The following is an 18,713-nucleotide window of genomic DNA, read 5'->3' as shown; positions in this document are numbered from 1 at the left end:
TGAAATTAACAGCAAATAATCTGTGTCAGCAAAACATGTCAGGGACTGCAACCAGACAGTCCAGATTAAATCAATCTATGTGAACAGGTTGTAAATAAAAACTGCATGATTATGTTCAGATTATGAGTTTAATTTACACCCAAAACTCCAGATTAACGCTGAGAGCAAACGTACTGGTGCAGATTATCTGCTCCAGTTTGCTGGATTAAATACTGGTTTTCACTGGGAAAACAACACACGGCGCCTCACCTGAACACATATGTCTGCGTGTTCTCATTGGGGTAGGAGTTGCCCTGGGCGATGAGGGGGACGGCCACCCGCAGGTTCGCCCCCTCTAGCACCAGATCCTCGGCCGACAGACGGCTGTCCCGCCGGTCCACTCGGAAGTTCAGAGTCAGGTTCTGCCCATAACTCAAAACCTGGTTCCCCAAAAACTTCTCTGTGACACAGAAACGAGTCAGAGTCACCGACCAATCAGCAGCAGCGTCACACAGGGACAAAAACAAATCCATGTTTTGTTTCTTGCCTCTGAGGTGGGGCCTCCACCTGTGTGTGGACTCCTGGGTCTGCACCCAGAACGCCCACCAGATAATCCACAGACGACTTCTACAGAGTCAGAAACGACCAAACCGCCAAAATAGGCCACCCCCCTCCTCCTCTGCTGGTGTGTGTGTGTGTGTGTGTGTGTGTGTACCTGGTGCCACAAAGTAAATGGGGAAGTAGTCCTCTGAGATGAGGAAGATTTCCTGTCCGCTGGATGACCACTGCACCTGGCCCCTGGCTCCATCACGCTCCTGACCAGTCCACTGCTCATCATCTAACACACACACACACACACACACACACACACATTAGCGCATGTACAGTGGAGTTAGAGTGGGGTCATCTCTGTCCTGAGTGGGGCTTGCAGGCAGTGTTACCTCTGCTAAAGTCAGATTTGATGGCGTGGACGCTGAAGCCGTCGGCGCTGTCGCACACGGACGAGTGCTGGAAGCAGAAGCATGGCGTGCAGCCCTGAGGGTTGTTCTCATCCAGGTTAAAGTAACCCAGCTTACACCTGAGGGGCACAAGCAGCAAGAACACACCTGTGACGTGCTGCTGCACGAACTGCACTTTCACTCGCTGCATGTTAACGGAACGTGTGTGGGCGGGGCTGTGGGCGGGCCCCGCCCTGTGTGGGCGGGACTGTGCGTCACCTGTCGCAGCTGAAGCCCTCCACGTTGTCTTTGCAGCGACACTGACCCGTGTTCACGTCACACTCCTGCGTGCTGCCTGAGGGCGAGCAAGAGCACTGCCTGATGGGGGAGAGAGAGAGTCAGACTCATCAGGTTTTTTGTTTGTTTGTTTTCTCTTTCTTTTGTTGTTGTTTATTTGTCTGTTTTGTTAGCTTGGAGAAAAAAGGGGCATAAGTTCTATCAATCTGTAACAACCATGATACTTCCTAATAAAAGATGTTTGAAACAGTTCAGTCAGCAGGGGGCGCTCACAGCTCAGTGGTCATTCTCCAGCAGCCAACAACACTTCAGCTCATGTAATCGTGACCCTTGACCTGACCCTGTTTCCTCCTGGGTCAAAGTTCAAGTTCTTCTTCACTGAAACGGGGTTTAACACTCCTGACGTGGGAGAACGTCTCCTCTTTGGACGGTTCAGTTTGTCTCTGAGACGTCCGGCTTCTCTCTAACAAGCTGGCGCCGTGCAGCTGACAGCTCCGCTCAGCAGAGTCGTATCTGACCCACACAGGAACGCCACGGCTCCGTCACCTCCAGCTGGACTGCCGGAGCTCTGTGGACGCCCGGCTGCTGGACTTCAGAGAAAAAGCGTGTCAGCTCAGAGGACGGATCAGCTCGGCCTCTCACCTGAAACCCAAAGGTGGCCGGGCTCTCTGTTACTGCCCCCCACATAAAACCAAACACAGGACAATTTAAATCTGTCTTCAGTCCTGATTTATGTCCAGTTTTCTTCTGCTCCGACTTTATTGTTCCAATTTTTTATACATGATTTCATTTTTTAAATGTTTCTCACGTGGGGCAGCTCGGTGTCGCGACCCTGAAGAGGATGAGTGGAAGAGCATGGACGGATTTTTCACATCATTGTGATTTCTGCTGTTTTTCAGTCGAGTCGTGCTGCTGATGTGTTTTCTGCTGTTTCTGGAGACCTGGAATGTAAATGCGCCTGAACTGGGAAACCTCCTGCTCTTTCAAACCTGCTGCAGAAGGAAACGTGACTTCCTGACCGGCTGACGTCAGTCACCAAACAAGCTGGAAAACCAGCGAGTGACAGAGATACTCAAAGTGTTTGCTGTGAGAGAGCCGTGCACCCAGCAGGAGGTCAACCTGAGCTGATGACCTCTGCCGGGCCACGCTCGCGTGTCTGAGCTCAGCTGATGTTTGGGGTTAGCGGCGTACCTGCAGCCGGCCTCCGTCAGGCTGTGGTGTCCCGGCTGGCAGCGGTCGCACTTCTCTCCGGTCACTCCGGGTTTACACGCACACATGCCGCGGTCATCACACTGAGGGGACACAGAGCCTGCACACACACACACACACACACACACACACACACACACACACACACGTTAACCTCCAACCACATGCAAACAATCAGCTGCATTAATGAGCCGTCGCAGTGCAGAGCGGGTGGAGCAGCTGGCTCACATTAGGCGGTGGTTTCCTGCTGCGCTCCGTTAAAAACTGCTGAAAACCACAAAGTCCATGCCTGCGGTTTCACATGTTTTCACTCAAACATTTACAAAATCACCAAAACTGATCTTTAAACCTTTTCTGCAATTTGTGTTTCGATTCTCTGCAAACGACTCGACAGATTTCCTGAAAAATCACAACAGAGACGTCCGACAAACTGACACCAGAGAGAAAAACTGCTGCAAGGAGTCGACAGAATGTCAAGACGGGTGACAAAGAGCAAACAAGTGATTTCAACGTGCTGCAAAAACATCCAGAAGCATCACGAACACAAACATTTACCACATAAACACAAACAAAGGCCAAAAAAAGATCAAATAGAGAAAATAATCAGCAAACACTCGAAACAACGCGAGAACAAACGATCACACTCACACACACACACACACACACACACACACACACACACGTCTGACTGTTGTGTTCAAGTGGAAATGTAAACGTGAGCACATCACTGTTCATCCATGGTGTGTTCAAATGTCCGTGGGAAAGGCCACTCTCTCTCTCTCACACACACACACACACACACACACACACACACACACACACTCTCCAGTGTGCACCACTCACCGACGGGGTTGCAGAGGCAGGGCAGGCAGCGGCTGGCGCCCGGGTCTCTGTAGTAGTTGTCGAGGCAACGCTCGCAGTTGGGGCCGTCCGTGTTGTCGGCGCAGTTCCTGCAGTGGCCGCCGTGACCGGTGGCCCGGTACAGCTCGGCGTCGAAGAAACACTCGGCACTCTTCCCGCTACACTCGCAGGCTGAGAGATGGAGAGTTTCACAATAAAAGACCCGAAACAGGTAACAGTGAAAAAGTTGAAGATGCACCAAAATCTCTCGTGACGCAGTGAAATCATCGGTGACGGGGCAAACGTGCGGCGGCAGACTTACGCAGACACTCGTTGGGGCTGTCGGCCGTCGCTCTCCTCCAGGGCCGGTCGTTGAAGAACGGTTGGCACTCTTGGCAGTCGTCGCCGGCGGTGTTGTGTTTACAGTTACACACCAGCCGTCCTCCATCGTTCCTCGCGCACTCGCTGGCGTGGCCGTTACACTTACACCTGGAAGTAGAGAAGCACACCTGTCACACCTGGACCAGGTTGCTGCTAACGCTCACACACCGTCATTAAAGCTCAACTCTTTGTTCAGTTTACTGTCGTCATTGTTTTCGCTCCCGATGAGGTTTTTCCGCTCTGCAGCTCCGAGCAAAGGTTTTCTCAAACCTCCCGAGGGAGCGCAGCCACCCGCCTCAGCAGGACGGGACTTGCTCAGCAGCCACCTTTGGCTATGGTCTCAGGTGTCTCTTGGCAGCGAGCTGTTGGAAAAACTGACAGTGGGAAGGAAGAGAGGCCTGGGTTCGTGCTCCGAGCTGTTAAAGCTGCACCGCCTCGGGCTTACAGCACTGAGTCAGTGTGCAGCGGGTTTAATACTGTAAACGTGCAGACTTCAGCATGCAGCCTGAGCCCTTCTGGAGCTCACGGCACAGAACGAAGGAGCGATAAAGCAGCGCACAGATAAACAGTCAGCGCGACTCACGAGCAGCGCTGAGGAATGTGTCGGAGATACGCCGCCATCTAGTGACGCACAGAACCTCCGTGGGACAACACGTCCTTTATTCTCCTGCGGTGAGTGCGAAGGCTTCAGTGAGATGTCCCCACAATCACTCCTCAAGAGCAGAAGAAGGCAGTCTGTGGCCGTTAGCGGGACAGAGCCACACACTTTTGTGCAAAAGTCTCGAGTCCTTTCTTTATGTGCTGCTTCAAAGGAGCCAGACTTTACTGAGGTGCTCTCGAGTTCGGGATTTCTGAAGCTCTATCAAAGTTTTTCTTTGGACCACCGAGCAAAGAACCAGTTTTAAGCTCTTTGTTTCCATCGGCCCGTCGCAAAAACATCGTCTGCTCCCATTTCTTTAGTTCAAATGAAAAATGTTAGAAATAACAGTTTGACAACCAAGTATTTTTACACCAACGAGGTGATTCTCAGAGCTGAAAGCCTGGCTCACCTCGGCGCAGAGAAAGGACACCTGTACGCATCACTCCGCGAGGCTCCTGCCTACGATAGCCGTAATGCTCCGATTGATTGTAAGTGCGCCGTATTTTCCAAGAAACACGGTAATAACGACGGCCCGCTCGCATGCGCTACCAAAAATAGTGCTTTGTTGTGTATCTGAGGGACGAAAGCCAAACCAGTTCCACACCACTGAAGCTGCAGCATTTTTACAAACCAGTTCTGGATCAATCGTGGCTCAAGAGTTGGGAGTTCGCCTTGTAATCGGAAGGTTGCCGGTTCGAGCCCCGGCTCCGACAGTCTCGGTCGTTGTGTCCTTGGGCAAGACACTTCACCCGTAGCCTGCTGGTGGTGGTCAGAGGGCCCGGTGACGCCAGTGTCCGGCAGCCTCGCCTCTGTCAGTGCGCCCCAGGGTGGCTGTGGCTAAATGTAGCTGCCGTTTCATTTCATTCATCCGTTTCATTCAACGATCTGCTTTCGCCCTTCTCATTCTCCGTCGCCGCCATGTGCGTATGAAAACACTGCACATGCGTGTTTTACCCATATTCTATCGCCATATTTCATTTTCTTATCGTTGCCCAACATTATACCAGTATCACCGTGAACGGTTTGATATGGCCCAGCCCCAGCATGCACACTATAGAAGACCTGGACTGATCAGTGGAACCGTTCTGATGGGAAATCTGATAAATCTAGATTTGGTTCAGGGAGGAGGTCGGGACAGAGGTCCTTCTGTGCAACAAGGTGGAGGCTCCATCGTGGTTGGAGCAGATTTCAGCTGGTGGGATCAGCCTGACGGAGAAGAGCTCCGAACGATACGTAAAGAAAGCAGAGCTCACGCTGTGCTGAAGGAGGTCACACCAAAGATTCACTCACGAGCCCGTTAAACTCAGTTTTTGGATTAAAAGCTGTATTTTCACGTTTGCACACAATTCAATAAATCGCTGCGCCCGCTTCACAGCAAACTATAAAGATCATCGTCTCCGTGGCTGTGTCCTGGGTTTACACAGGATCAGAAACCTTCCTGGTTACACATAATTCACAAGACCTCAAAAACAGAAAGATTGTTGGAGGTTCAGTCGAACCCGAGCAGGCACGGAGGGAGAAGCATGAAAGAAATCCTGAACATCACACATGTTAAGCTGGATTTAAACCCTTTGCTCCCTCCCGGCCAAAACGTGAGCAAACGGGAAAAACTCCAGGTGATCTTCTGTCCAATGAGCAGCGAGCTGCTGCTTTCAGAAAGTCTCTACCTGCTTCAAGCTGCTGCACGAGTTCAAGGAGTTCAAAGGAGCGTTCATGAGCTGTGTGTTTGCATGAATGAGTCACTGGCAGAATTGCACAATGAAAAGTGTTGATATAATAAAGTGCAGATAAATCTGCCCACAGAGCTGCCAGCTGAGCATGCTCAGGTAGATCCAGGTGAAGGTGCAGAAGGAAAATCTCCTCCTGGGACAAGTAAAGGTTAAATCCTCCAGGTGCTCGGCTCGGGAATCGCCCCTTTTCTTCCATCCGTCACGGCTGTCGGACCGCCTCATTCCGGTTTCCCTATAATCTGGCCCTGCCGGCTAGGAATTTCAGGAATGCTGGCGGTGTAAGGGAAATGTGCTCCACATTCAAACAGATTATGGCTGCAGAGTCGTGCTCCGTGCAACACTCGAGTAATGCCTGTCGAAAACGAATTCTAGTGTGGATCCTGCGCCGGTCACAAGGAAGCGGACCACACAGTGACACGGCGGGACCTGACCGCAGAGCAGAGCTCCGCCGGAGGACTCGACTGAAAAACAGGACCTGCAGTGAATCTGAGGCTTTACCTTCCTCCCACCGCGAAGTCAGAGATGGCGTAGTAGTAGGACTTGAGGACCTTGGGGTCATTGAAGACCTCGTCTCCGAATGTGTTGAGCCGGTTCAGGGTCACTCTGATGTCGGTGGCCGTCACCCAGTCCTGCAACAGACACAACATGGATGCTGCGTTAGACACACGAGGGCAAACAGAGGAGCATCACCTGCCAACGGAGCATGCTCATACACCTGACCATGCTCTGATGTCCTGATTGGCTGGAAATAATTTATATCTTTATGATCCAACTACTAAAGAAATATTTAAAACTATTTGGTTTTTCTCCCGTTTATCCAAACAGCTGGAACGATGTCACTGCTGGATGAGCCTCAGCATGTTTGTGCCGATTCTGCCCCAAGAGTGATTTAAGATCGCACTGAAGAGAGCATGACTACCTCACCCAGTAATCTGATTACTTTAATTAAACTCAAAGCAAACGCAGGCGTGTGAAACATCCTGGTTTTTGTACTCTGCAAACAGAGAAGTGGTTTCAGTTCCAGCTGTGGGAAAAACAGTGACGCAGACACCAGCAGGCCCTCACACTGTGACATTTCCACAGAAATGAATTTATTTTCTTGGCCTTACGATACAAGATCCAGATGGAGGGAATTACTCAGGACACCTGTTGTGTTTCAGAGGATAAAGAAAGTTACTCAACATCCCGCCTCGTGGGAAAGCCAGCGATAGCTCCGTTCAGCAGGAAGCTCGTCAGGCCCGAAGCTTCGGAGAAGCTGAAGACGAAGCGACGGCTCGAGGGGAAAGTGGAGCTGAATATAAGCGAGCTGGCCCGCTGTCAGACCTGCTGCATGTTTGTCCGTCCACTCAGAAAAACTGTGACTTCGCGCATGCCTGTTAAATCCTCGGACAAGTGCTGGGAATGTGGAACAGCCTGCGACTCACAGGCTCGGAAACAGGAAGTTTACCTGTCCTGAGGTAATCCTGTGAAGACCCTCACAGGAAACAAGCAGAGCATAAAGCCTTGAAAGCACCGAGCACGACGGTTAAATGTTGATGTAACCGTGTCACACATGTAGCCTGGTAACACAGCCGACCGGCACTGAAACAACTTCCTGGGTTCATTCCCAACATGAGCAACACAAATAATCTGCTCTGAACACGACAGCCGGTTCCTGAAACATGAAGCTGTGCTTTCTTGTTATAGAGGCTACTCCATGACCAGGAGCTCCACAGACTCAGCGTGCCGGCCTCCACCACTCTTGGTTTTTAGAGCCAGATTTCTCCTTCACTGGCTGCCTGTTAAATCCAGAAATCCTGCTCCTCATCTACAAGGTCTTAAATAATCAGGCCGCTCTTCTGTGGACCAGGTGACCCTGAATCCTCCCTTAGTTATGCTGCAATAGACGTAGGCTGCTGGAGGATTCCCATGATGCATTGGGTGTTTCTTCTTCACTCACTATGTGTTAACAGACCTCTCTGCATTGAATCATATCTGTTATTAACCTCTGTCTCTCTTCCACAGCATGTCTTTATCCTGTCTTCCTTCTCTCACCCCAACCAATCACAGCAGATGGCCCCGCCCCTCCCTGAGCCTGGTTCTGCTGGAGGTTTCTTCCTGTTAAAAGAGAGTTTTTCCTTCCCACTGTCACCAAAATCCTGCTCACAGGGGTTCATATGATTCATATCATATCATTTTCTCTGTATGTATTATTGTAGGGTCGACCTTATAATATAAAGCACATTGAGGACGGTTGTTGTGATTTTGCGCTGTATAAATAAAACTGAATCTAAATAAATTGAATAGAGGCCACGCCCCTAATGCAAACTAATCTAGGCGAGTTATAAAGGAATGCTGGAGCCTCCAGTGGACGCTACAGGAACTGCAGGTTTCTCACTTCCATGATGGCGTCCTGAGACCAAAGGCTGCTCTTTGAGGAAATGCTGGCCAATGAAGTCACAGCTATACTGTGTTTCCTCCTTTCAAACCCTCCACATGTGCATTACTAAGTTGGTCCCACAGTCCACCTTTATCCAGACACAAAACTTCTAAGATGCTCAGAGAAAGACGGCATTTATGCAGAATTAGCTGCCACGTAACTCTGTTACACTCTGATGTGATCGGTGGAGCGATATCAGCCGATTAGGAAGCTGTAAACTCATTTAAACGCTGATAAAACAACCAGTTCATTTTTTTATTGGTAATATTTTCAGTGTAACCTTTGACTATGTTTCAGTTCAGGCAGTCTGCCCCATCACATGACCCATCCCAGTTTGGAAAAGCGATCAGCCGAAGCCTTCTGGAAAAGCATTTTCACGGCTCGTCATTTCCTCCCTTGCTTCCTTCGAGCCTCGTACTTCCTCTCCGTGTAAATGAACAGATTTAGCTCTGCAGCTCAGCTCTAAACTTCCTTATTTGTCTCGCTGGCATCGAGCTATTTATACCAAAGCCAGGATCTTTTTGGAGGCGGCGGCCTGCCGGAGGCGTCAGACGGCTGTTTGTCGCTCTGTGACATTCCTGCTGTCTGTCATCTCTGAGCGGGAAATAACCAGCAGCTGAGAGCGTCCACCTCAACGGGCAGACGATCAACCATCACGGCGTTAAATACAGCCGAGAGCTGCTGGCACAAGTGTTTACAGGCCCGACTTTTCACCTCTAACTGTTTCTGAGTGAGCCGCAGAGAAATGCAACATCCCTGATTCACCCCTGCTGGACCATCCTCACCGAGGACTGTGGCCTTAGACATCCACAGGATCTTTATTACATTTAGATCGATCGTTTTATTCTTTCCTGTCAGACTCACGTCTGCAGCTGCTGAACTATAACCCATCTGCTGACCAACGACACCACATTTACTCCACTTTGTGCTTCCACGACAAAAATCAGCCTTAAATGTCGCGACCGTTACATGAAAGTTAGCTAACATGTTAATGTGGCTGATGGAGATGTCACGCTCCGGGTTTCTTTTCCTACGGTGGCCCCGAGGCGGGAAACCCCTTCAAAAAACAGAAAACACAACGTTTTGGAAAAGATAACAAAGAAAAGAAAAACGCTCCAACATTCCGGGAACACGGCAGACACTCCAGAAACGAGACATGGCAGATGCAGGAAAAGGACAGGAACAGTTTTTTATTTTTGAAATGAAGTGAACCAGACTTCCTGTTAGCTTGCTGATGTCATTTCCTGTCTGAGCTGTGTCCTTCGTTTCAAACAGACTGAGCTCAAAGGGTCTGAGCACTCTGCTCGTTTACGGCATCGTGTTGGAATCGACGTCTTTGGGTTTTTAACCGATGTTTGGCTGAAACGAGCCAGCAGAGGGCGCCACCTCCAGTTACAGGCGCAGTGACAGTCTGTTCCCACGCTTTTAGGTGTGCGCTACAACCGGAGCTACAACCGTTAATGTTGCGTAACGTGGCCCCAGCAGGCTCACTGTTCCTGAGTTACACATTCTGGAAACACCCGGGAAGACACAGGTACGTCTGCAGCTAGGGCTGCTCGATTATGGCAAAAATGATAATCACGATTATTTTCACTGAAATTGAGATCTCGATTATTTGACGATATTTATTTAACCCTTAAGACCTACCATAGAACCAAGTCTGCCAGAGCTTATATTATTTTTTTTACATGTTGTAGTGCCATTGGTGGGAGCATTTCAAGTTGCTATACAACTGTTATAGCCCATATTTTAATAATATGTATGCATTAAGTCCATAGTAACTACATTAATTGCAAAAAAGTGCAATAAACTACAAAAAAATTGAAAGTCGTTTTTGTTTTGTTTTTACATATATTTCTACTTTGAGAAATTTAAGAGGTTTATCCCTCAAAACTTTAAATACAAAAAAGTTGCAAAAAATAGTTTACAACAACAGGAAATTTATTTTGAGTGTCTTCATAGTTTTATTTTGGAGATACAGCAATTTTTATATACTGCAGGAAAAACAAAAAACAATCCTATGATGCAAATTTGCAAAGAAAACAGCAGGTGCATCAAAATAAACTATTTCCAGCTGTGCAATTCGAGTTCTAAGCATCACAGAAACTATTCAGAAAAGTCAAACATGACTTATAAAAACACCAGTATAGGCTTTTAAGGCCTACAAGTAAAAAACTACATTTCCCGCGAAAATGACGTCGCTTCCGGTTTCGAGCAGGAAATGGCAGACATGCGATAGTTCGCGCTGACGTCTGTTTCAATGTGGGAAATGTTAGGAACAGCTGATCGGATCGGCAAAGCGTGTTTCTGAAATATCATGTTTTTGTTCCTGCAAGAGCTTATTATGCAGTTTTTGCAAAGCTTTATGTGGAAGGAACCCGTGACCGAGGACAAGCTGATGGCATCAGATGTAAGTACAACTCCTCCGGTTTCATATGCAAAACAAATTATTGCGCTAGCTTACGTGGTTGCACAGCTACCGGGATTTAAAAATAGTTACGCAAAACGTAGCGTGCTGCTCTGACCGGCTTTAAAGGGTTAACAATGACTTTAAAAAATAATATAACATAGTGTGCAACACCACTGAAGTTTTTTTTTTACCTCTCTTTTCAACCAACAGCAGTCACTCTCCTCTCCAAATAACTTCTGCTTAGCTTTCCGAGCTTCCCTCGGGTCCTCTTAATCATCCGGTCTCCAACCTTTTTTGCGCCACGGACCGGTTTATGCCCGACAATATTTTCACGGACCGGCCTTTAAGGTGTCGCGGATAAATGAGGGAGGGGCTAATAATCGGCTCCGTCATTTTTAATGATCGTCGAAAGCCCAGATCGTAATCGTGATTAAAATTCGATTAATTGAGCAGCCCTATCTGCAGCTGACGTCGGTCGGCTAACGGAGACGAGTCGGATCTTTCGTCCCGGACGCTCACAGCGCATCTGGACAAAATCCCAGCAGCACTTTCAGGACATCTCTGGGAATTTCCCCCTCTTGGACTCGAGGAAGAACGGATTAAGATTTCAATCCGTGGAGCAGTTTTAATGTGGAAGACTTGACACGCTGCAGACTAAACAGCTGAAGCTGGACGTTTATTCCACCTCTAAAATAATCACTGGCTGCGTCTCTGCTCGCTCTCGTTCGCCTCCTGACAGGCTGTTTGTTTCCAGGCTGAATGTTTGTGATTCCCGGAGGACTTCCTAAAACCAAGCAGCATTCTTCCTTCAAGAAAACACATCCCGGGCGAGGCCTCCACACTGGCACGGAGCTGCAGTTGATTGATGGCAAACAAATGTTCGCTACAGTTTAGACAGCGGCGATTTGGAGACGAGGCTGCTCCGGCTTCCTGGATGGGACAGCGTGAGGATCTGCAGCTGCTGGACGGGCCGGATGCGTTTATGCCGCATGAATGTCGGAGATGGGAGAAGAACCGGCCTTTAAAACGGTCAGCAGATAACTGGACCAGCTGCACTTTTTAACAAGCCTTCACCTGAGCCAATCGACACCTGAACCTCCGTCGGGGTTTAGTTATCTGAGGTTAAGGCGGAGAGCGCAACAGCAGATTTGTATTTTGAGTTCCTCGGATCATATACTTCCTGAGTTAATCACCAGCACACAGGTCACGTCAGGTCATGGCTGGTGGTTTATCATCAGCTGACTCTTCTCAACGTTTAGTCTTTGTTTTAATATCGTCTTTAAAATCAAGCCAAACTTAAATAAATCAAATGTTCTAAAATAGGAAAAGACTGAAAAATAACACGAAAGAGTTTCAGAGTTCGTGGGCTTCGGCTTTTTAAGGACCGACCTTACTGAAAACTGACGACGGTTCAGAAACAACGAGCTGCGTCAGATCCTGACTGAAACTATGATCCGTCCTTAAAAAGGATCTCCATGCATGAAGATCTGATCTCCAGCATGTCCCGGAGACCTGCAGCAGCTATGAGGAACACCGTCTGCAGACAGTGCACGAATAAATTCATCTGATAAAAACCGAACCAGCAAAGTAGACGAAACGCTGATGGACGGGCAGCTCCGTCCATCCATCAGGACCTTCTGTCACTCGCTGTTTTCAGAATAAATACTTACACACAGCCTCCTTTCAGGACCGTCCTGATTAAAACACATCAGCTCTAAATGAATAATGTGAGTCACTGATGCCACAAACTCTCCCGCAGAGTCTGACAGAGGAACATTCATCATGAGAGTCTCTCCCACTGCATCATTCGTGTTTCTTCACCTCCAGTGTGATGACTGTGGGAAACTCAGTGTTCCTCTTGTTACTGATAAAACCTATAAACTGTATTTAGTGCACTGTGTGTGTGTGTCTCTGTGTGTGTGTGTGTGTGTGTGTGTGTGTGTGTGTGTCTCTGTGTGTGTGTGTGTCTCTGTGTGTGTGTGTGTGTGTGTGTGTGTGTCTCTGTGTGTCTCTGTGTGTGTGTGTGTCTCTGTGTGTGTGTGTGTCTCTGTGTGTGTGTGTGTGTGTGTGTGTGTGTGTGTGCCTGTGTGTGTGTGTGCCTGTGTGTGTGTGTGCATGTGTGTCTGTGTGTGTGTCTCTGTGTGTGTGTGTGTGTGTGTGTCTCTCTGTGTGTGTGTGTGTGTGTGTGTGTGTGTGTGTGTGTGTGTGTGTGTGTGTGTGTGTGTGTGTCTGTGTGTGTGTGTGCATGTGTGTCTGTGTGTGTGTGTGCATGTGTGTCTCTGTGTGTGTGTGTGTGTGCATGTGTCTCTGTGTGTGTGTGTGTGTCTCTGTGTGTGTGTGTGTGTGTCTCTGTGTGTGTGTGCGTATGTGTCTCTGTGTGTGTGTGTGTGTGCATGTGTCTCTGTGTGTGTGTGTGTGTCTCTGTGTGTGTGTGTGTGTGTCTCTGTGTGTGTGTGCGTATGTGTCTCTGTGTGTGTGTGCATGTGTCTCTGTGTGTGTGTGTGTGTGTGTGTCTCTGTGTGTGTGTGTGTGTGTGTGTCAGAGTGACCTTACAAAACAAAAACTGAGGCGAGAGGAATGAACACAGACTCTGCTTCCTGCTCATGAAGCAATCACAAACACGCTGACGGGCGACAGGAAGAGGAGGGGACAACGAGGAGCGCGCTCCAGCTGCCGGGCGCTCGGGCCAAACCGAGCTGGGAAATCCGGGGGCGTCGCCAGGAAGCGGGTCGCAGCGCAGGCGGTGCTGCTCAAGAACTTCTGTCTGCAGAACGAGGGAACACTCGCTTACAAAAGCATTGCAGATGCTGATGTCTGAAACTTTCCCTTCATTCTGGGAATATTTCATCAGTTTCAGGCTCCAAGGGAACAAATCGAATATTCAAAAGACAAAGAATCTTTGATGGTTACGGAGAGTTTGTTTAGGGGAAAGCAGCGATCTGGTTCATGTGAGCTTTTCCGACTGTGTGAACGACTCCCACCGAACTCCGATTTCACGGAGCTGCTGCTCTTTATCAAACTAAACCTCCCTGTGCCCAGATGTGCGGCGTAACCTCCGGCTTCTCGTTCTGTGAGGGGAGGAGTCACGATGTCTCAGGTGGCGTCACACGCATGCCTTCATCCGTAGTTACTGAGGCTCAAACGGTGTCCTTATTTTATTTCTAAATAAGAACTTTATGAAGAACAGAAGACACGTTTAAAAGGATTAAAGGTCAAATTTGTGCCTCAACATGATTCCTGTAAATTCTCGTCACATTTCTGTTTTCAGATTTTCTAACATCACTTTTCTGTGGAGCTGATGTTGTTTCTGCTCTCAGAGCCTTTAAAAGTGATTCATGAGGTAAAATCAGAAGTAAAAACGCGCTCACCTGGAGGACGGGGCTGTTGTCGAAGTTGTAGGCGCTGGGCCGTCCCTCCAGCGTGGAGAAGGCCACGTTTCCTCCCGTGAGCGGCGAGATGTCGCTGAACTCGTCGGTGCAGAGCGCCTGCTGCTCGTCCTGGCCGGTGCGGATGAAGCCGCGGTTCGCTTTCTGGTAGGTCTTCTCGCAGGAGCTGCTGTAGTACTGGTACGGCACCCAGGGGCTGCCCTCGCTGGTCCGCTTGTAGATGGCGAAGCTCTCCGGCCGGCTGGTGTGGAACTTGAGGCGGACGTAGGTGATGTCGAAGGCCTTACCTGCAGAGAGAGGGAGGAGCGTTAGGTTAGGTTTAGTTTGTGTAACAGATGGAAGGAGACTAAAAACCTGCAGACCGAAAGAAGCTGAGAGTCGGACGAGCTGCAGGATCAAAAATACTGATGCTCCAGGGCGGAGGTTAACCCTTTACAGCCGATCGGAGCGGGCACGCTCTGTTTTGCGTAACTATTTTTAAATCCCGGTAGCTCTGCAACCAAGTAAGCTAGCGCAATAATTTTTTTTTGCATATGAAACTGGAGGAGTTGTACTTACATCTGATGCCATCAGCTTGTCCTCGGTCACAGTTTCCTTCCACATATAGTTTTGCAAAAACTGCATAAAAATCACTTGCAGCAACAAAAACATGATATTCCAGAAACACGCTTCGCCGATCCATCAGCTGTTTGTAACACTTCCTACGTCCATCAGCGCGAACTATCACATGACCGCATGACCTGCCCGAAACCGGAAGTGACGTCATTTTGCGGAAATGTAGTTTTTTACGATCGGGGCCTTATGAGCTTGTGTTTTACTTGTTATGTGTTTTAAAAAGTTATGTTTGACTTTATGACTTTCTGTGTCGTTTCTGGGATGCTTAGGACTCATATTGCACTGCTGGAAATAGTTTATTTTGATGCATATGCTGTTTTTTTGCAAATTTGCACTATAATATTTATTTTCGTTTTTCCTGCAGTATATAAAAATTGGTGTATTTCAAAAATAAAACTATGAAGACACTCAAAATAAATTTCCTGTGGTGGGAAACTAGTTTGTGTAACTTTTTTGTATTTACAGTTTTGAGGGATAAGCCTCTTAAATTTCTCTAACTAGAAATATATGTTAAAAAAACAAAAACGATTTTCAATTTTTTTGTAGTTTATTGCACTTTTTTGCAATTTATGTAATTACTATGCACCTAATGCAGACATATTATTAAAGTTTGGGCTATAATGGTTGTATTGATGTATAGCAACTTGAAATGCTCCCAAAAATGGCTCCACAGCATGTAAAAATATAATATAAGCTCTGGCGAACTTGGTTCTATGGTAGGTCTTAAAGGGTTAAACCATGCACAGCACAGCTGGATGCAGCTGTACCTCCGCCCTGACTGTAACCTGAGGATCTCTGCGGAGCATCGTGTCTCTGCAGGACTGTTTCCTGACGCCCGCTCGGGCGCTGTCGGGGGGATGATCTCGGGCGATTTGGGAAATGCTGAGCAGGAATGTGAAGTGCAGTTCTTCCTCTGACTGCGACACTCGGGGCTGCGGACGGTCTCCGCATATTTGGCGAGTCTGAGCAGGTCGGCCTGAGCGCTCCAGCAGCCGTCAGTCAGCGAGCAAAGGGAGGCCGCCGCGTTTGAGCCGGGCGGCGGGGGGTACGGCTGTTTGCTCAGCCAAAGAATCTGCTCTGTAAACAGTGCGCTGACAGGGCCCCGGTCTGGAGGGGCCCCTCTGTGTCAACGGCAAATAAAGGTGAAGCTGCTGATAGGACTGAAGCGCACAAAGAGCTGCAGTTTATTACAGGAAACAATGAAGCAACAGCAAACACGCCGCCGGCGTCCTCCCCGTGTGTGCGTGACGCTCTGAGGACCACACCAAGTTTATGAGCCCATTTACTGCTCACAATCAAAGCCTCGGTGGATGCGACGTCACCGCTGAGGTTTCATTTTCTGAATTACCGGCCGCTCCGTTCACACAGCGCTGCAAACACAGGCGGCCAATCAGAGGTCAGGCTGAAGGTTTTAAATTTCACGCAGCGGTTTAACAAACAGCACCGACCCTGGAGCGCTGGATCAGGGACGCATCAGCACATCTCATGAAGACCAAACTGCTACTGTGCTGCTTTCATCTTCACAAACACGCTCGCTTCGTCTTTTCACCGCAAACCAAACTCGGCGTGAAACAAACAGAAGCAGATGTTTTTATTTCCTGATGTGACAGACGATTGAAACCAGCCGCCTCTGCACCAACTCAGGGTCTGCGTGGACGGCCGTGAACCTGCTCTCCACAGCAGATCCAGGACCAACCGTCACGCAGAGCCGCCGAGTTATAATCAGGGGCCACAACACTGTAGACTGTCAAAATAAAAGCATGGACACTGGCCATTGGTAAGTCAAACATGGGTGGAGGTGTTTTCTTAGAAGAATGAAAACCAGACATGAAGAAAATGTTCAGAACGGATTAAATGTGTGTCACTGCGTTCCCAAAGTGTCGGCCTTGTGAGGCTGTTTACAGTAATCGAGTTTGAAATATCCTTCAAACATTCATGATTACATATTTACAGAGTCATAAAACAAAAGCTGTTCCCATCACAGGTGGGAAACGGCTCAAACGCAGAGATGGAGCAACAAGATCAAACAAAAGGAAGACGCTGAGGTGACGTTTGTGAGGGGAGCAGAACGGGCCTCGGGTGGACGGAGGTCTGAACACCAACCGTGCTGCTTTTATGTAGCCTCCCCAGAACGTCCCCTCACAGGTCTGTGTGCTCGCAGAGATCACAGCATGAAAAGGAAGCGCTCCGTCATGGTTTCCCACACATTCCTCCACAGCCGGTTCAGTTCCTGGAACAAACTGGGCTGAGTGAAGTTCACCAGTTTCAGAATAAAAGGCCGTTTCATTCAGATCTGACGGCGAACACGTGGGACCTGCAAACGTCCCGTGGAGCCTCGCCGGCCTCGGATCAAAGGTTTATGAAGAGGCGTCAGAGGAGACGAACGCCACTGACAGGAACACAAACCAGTCGGTGACGTCTCTTCAGAAACCGCACAGAAACACGCCTCCGCATCCTCACGGACGGGACAAAAGCGTCTGTTGTCGCAGCAATCGGGAGGCAAACAAAGTCCAGGTGGCTGCTGGGACAGGAGGCCGGAGGGGCCCGCAGGAAGTGACGCTGCAGACAGACGACAAAGCGCCGTCCTGAGAACACAAAGAGGAAGCCACACAGACTGGAAAAACAAACCGAGGATGAACCGAGCTCCTGCTGACGAGGAGCCATCTTCATGCTGCCACCATCTTTCATCCGTTTCCCAGCATGCACAGAGGAAAGTTGATGAAACTTAAAACTCTGAAAGACGTGGCTCTATGAGAGCAGGTGGAGCCTTCCAGCAGAATAAACCCTCATAAATCTGAGATGATTCAGGTTTTATGGAGATGAATTACAGGGAGTTAACAAGAGCTATAGAGGTGAAGGGTTAACAGCCTCGCCTGCAGCTGGACGACGTGTCCGTTTCACATATTTGACATTTGTTTCATTTTCGTCTTTTTACCTAAATCACAGAACAGGTCAGCCATCCTTAAAATGACTACGAGCGCTTAGCTACAGCGACTGAGCACGCAGGTGGAGCGAAGCAAACATACCCCTCACCCAGGAGAGCCGGGTGCACCAAAGCTCCTTCACCCCAGGGATCGCTTTATTGTCAGAGTTTAAAAAAGTATTTTAATTAAAAGAAAAATAAACATACATCAAGTAAATCAGATTATTGTCCTCTGCACAGTCACAGGCCTCCAGACGCTGGATGTAAGCTGCAGGCTGTGACGTCACACACTGGTTTAAGTCTTCTCGGTCTGTTACCACAGTAACCTCACAGCAGGTCACATGGTGTCATTAAAAAGGCCCCAAAAACCTCCAACAGCTCCAGTTAGCTGCAGTGAAGCTAGCAGACAGCTAGCCGCCTGTGTCGCCATCCACCTGTCGGTCAAAGAGGCCACGCCCCTAACGATGTATCCGGTTGTTCAGTCTGACGTCACTAGCCGTGTCTGGGCCTAAACTCCGCTGCAGGTCCATATATCAAACGATCACTATGGCATTACTGAGAGTTGAAAAACTGTCTAAAGTCTTTCATCTTTAATAAAATGATCAGCGTTCTGCTCTACCAGGTGTAACAATTGAGTTTAACTAACAGGCATCCATGAAAACGGAATTTATGACATTTAACGGAGTTAGAAGTTAGCAGGGAGTTAGCTCGCTAGCTTCTATCTAAATACAATATAGCATGTCCTGACTGCGGGGTTTTGGAAACAAATTAAAATGTACAGCTCTGTTATCACTTCCAACATAAATGAAGACAGAAAGCTAAACAGCAGTGATGTTTGTAGGGTTACTGAAGTTGGGCTAGCTGGTATATAATGATGTGCTACGTGACCGCTAGCGACACAGCTATGTTAGCATAATATAAACAAGCTAACTTTTTTTCCACTCGA

The 18,713-nt window shown here is 48.6% G+C and overlaps 1 protein-coding gene across 2 annotated transcripts in view; it reads right to left on the bottom strand.

The window, feature by feature from the left end:
* lamc1 (laminin, gamma 1) overlaps positions 1–18,713 on the bottom strand; it is a 48,459-nt gene that overhangs the window by 9,694 nt on the left and 20,052 nt on the right. Inside the window, exons 1-10 of one of the 2 annotated variants that reach the window (XM_085377365.1) lie at positions 14,788–14,921; positions 14,212–14,516; positions 6,513–6,643; positions 3,586–3,752; positions 3,267–3,455; positions 2,406–2,523; positions 1,197–1,295; positions 921–1,057; positions 695–817; positions 250–439 (exon numbers count right to left, since the gene is read on the bottom strand). In XM_085377365.1, coding sequence (XP_085233491.1) covers positions 250–439; positions 695–817; positions 921–1,057; positions 1,197–1,295; positions 2,406–2,523; positions 3,267–3,455; positions 3,586–3,752; positions 6,513–6,643; positions 14,212–14,516; positions 14,788–14,911 — 1,583 coding nt within the window. In that variant the 5' untranslated portion in view covers positions 14,912–14,921. Of the gene's footprint in view, positions 1–249; positions 440–694; positions 818–920; positions 1,058–1,196; positions 1,296–2,405; positions 2,524–3,266; positions 3,456–3,585; positions 3,753–6,512; positions 6,644–14,211; positions 14,517–14,787; positions 14,922–18,713 lie in introns of those variants that run through there. The other variant, XM_085377364.1, reaches the window with a different exon arrangement.

Source organism: Diplotaxodon limnothrissa, linkage group LG18, assembly GCF_057381915.1.
Source record: "Diplotaxodon limnothrissa isolate DT_005_m linkage group LG18, D_limnothrissa_male_GT1.1, whole genome shotgun sequence".
In the NCBI taxonomy this organism is placed as follows: domain Eukaryota; kingdom Metazoa; phylum Chordata; class Actinopteri; order Cichliformes; family Cichlidae; genus Diplotaxodon; species Diplotaxodon limnothrissa.
This window is presented reverse-complemented; position numbering and strand designations above follow the sequence as displayed.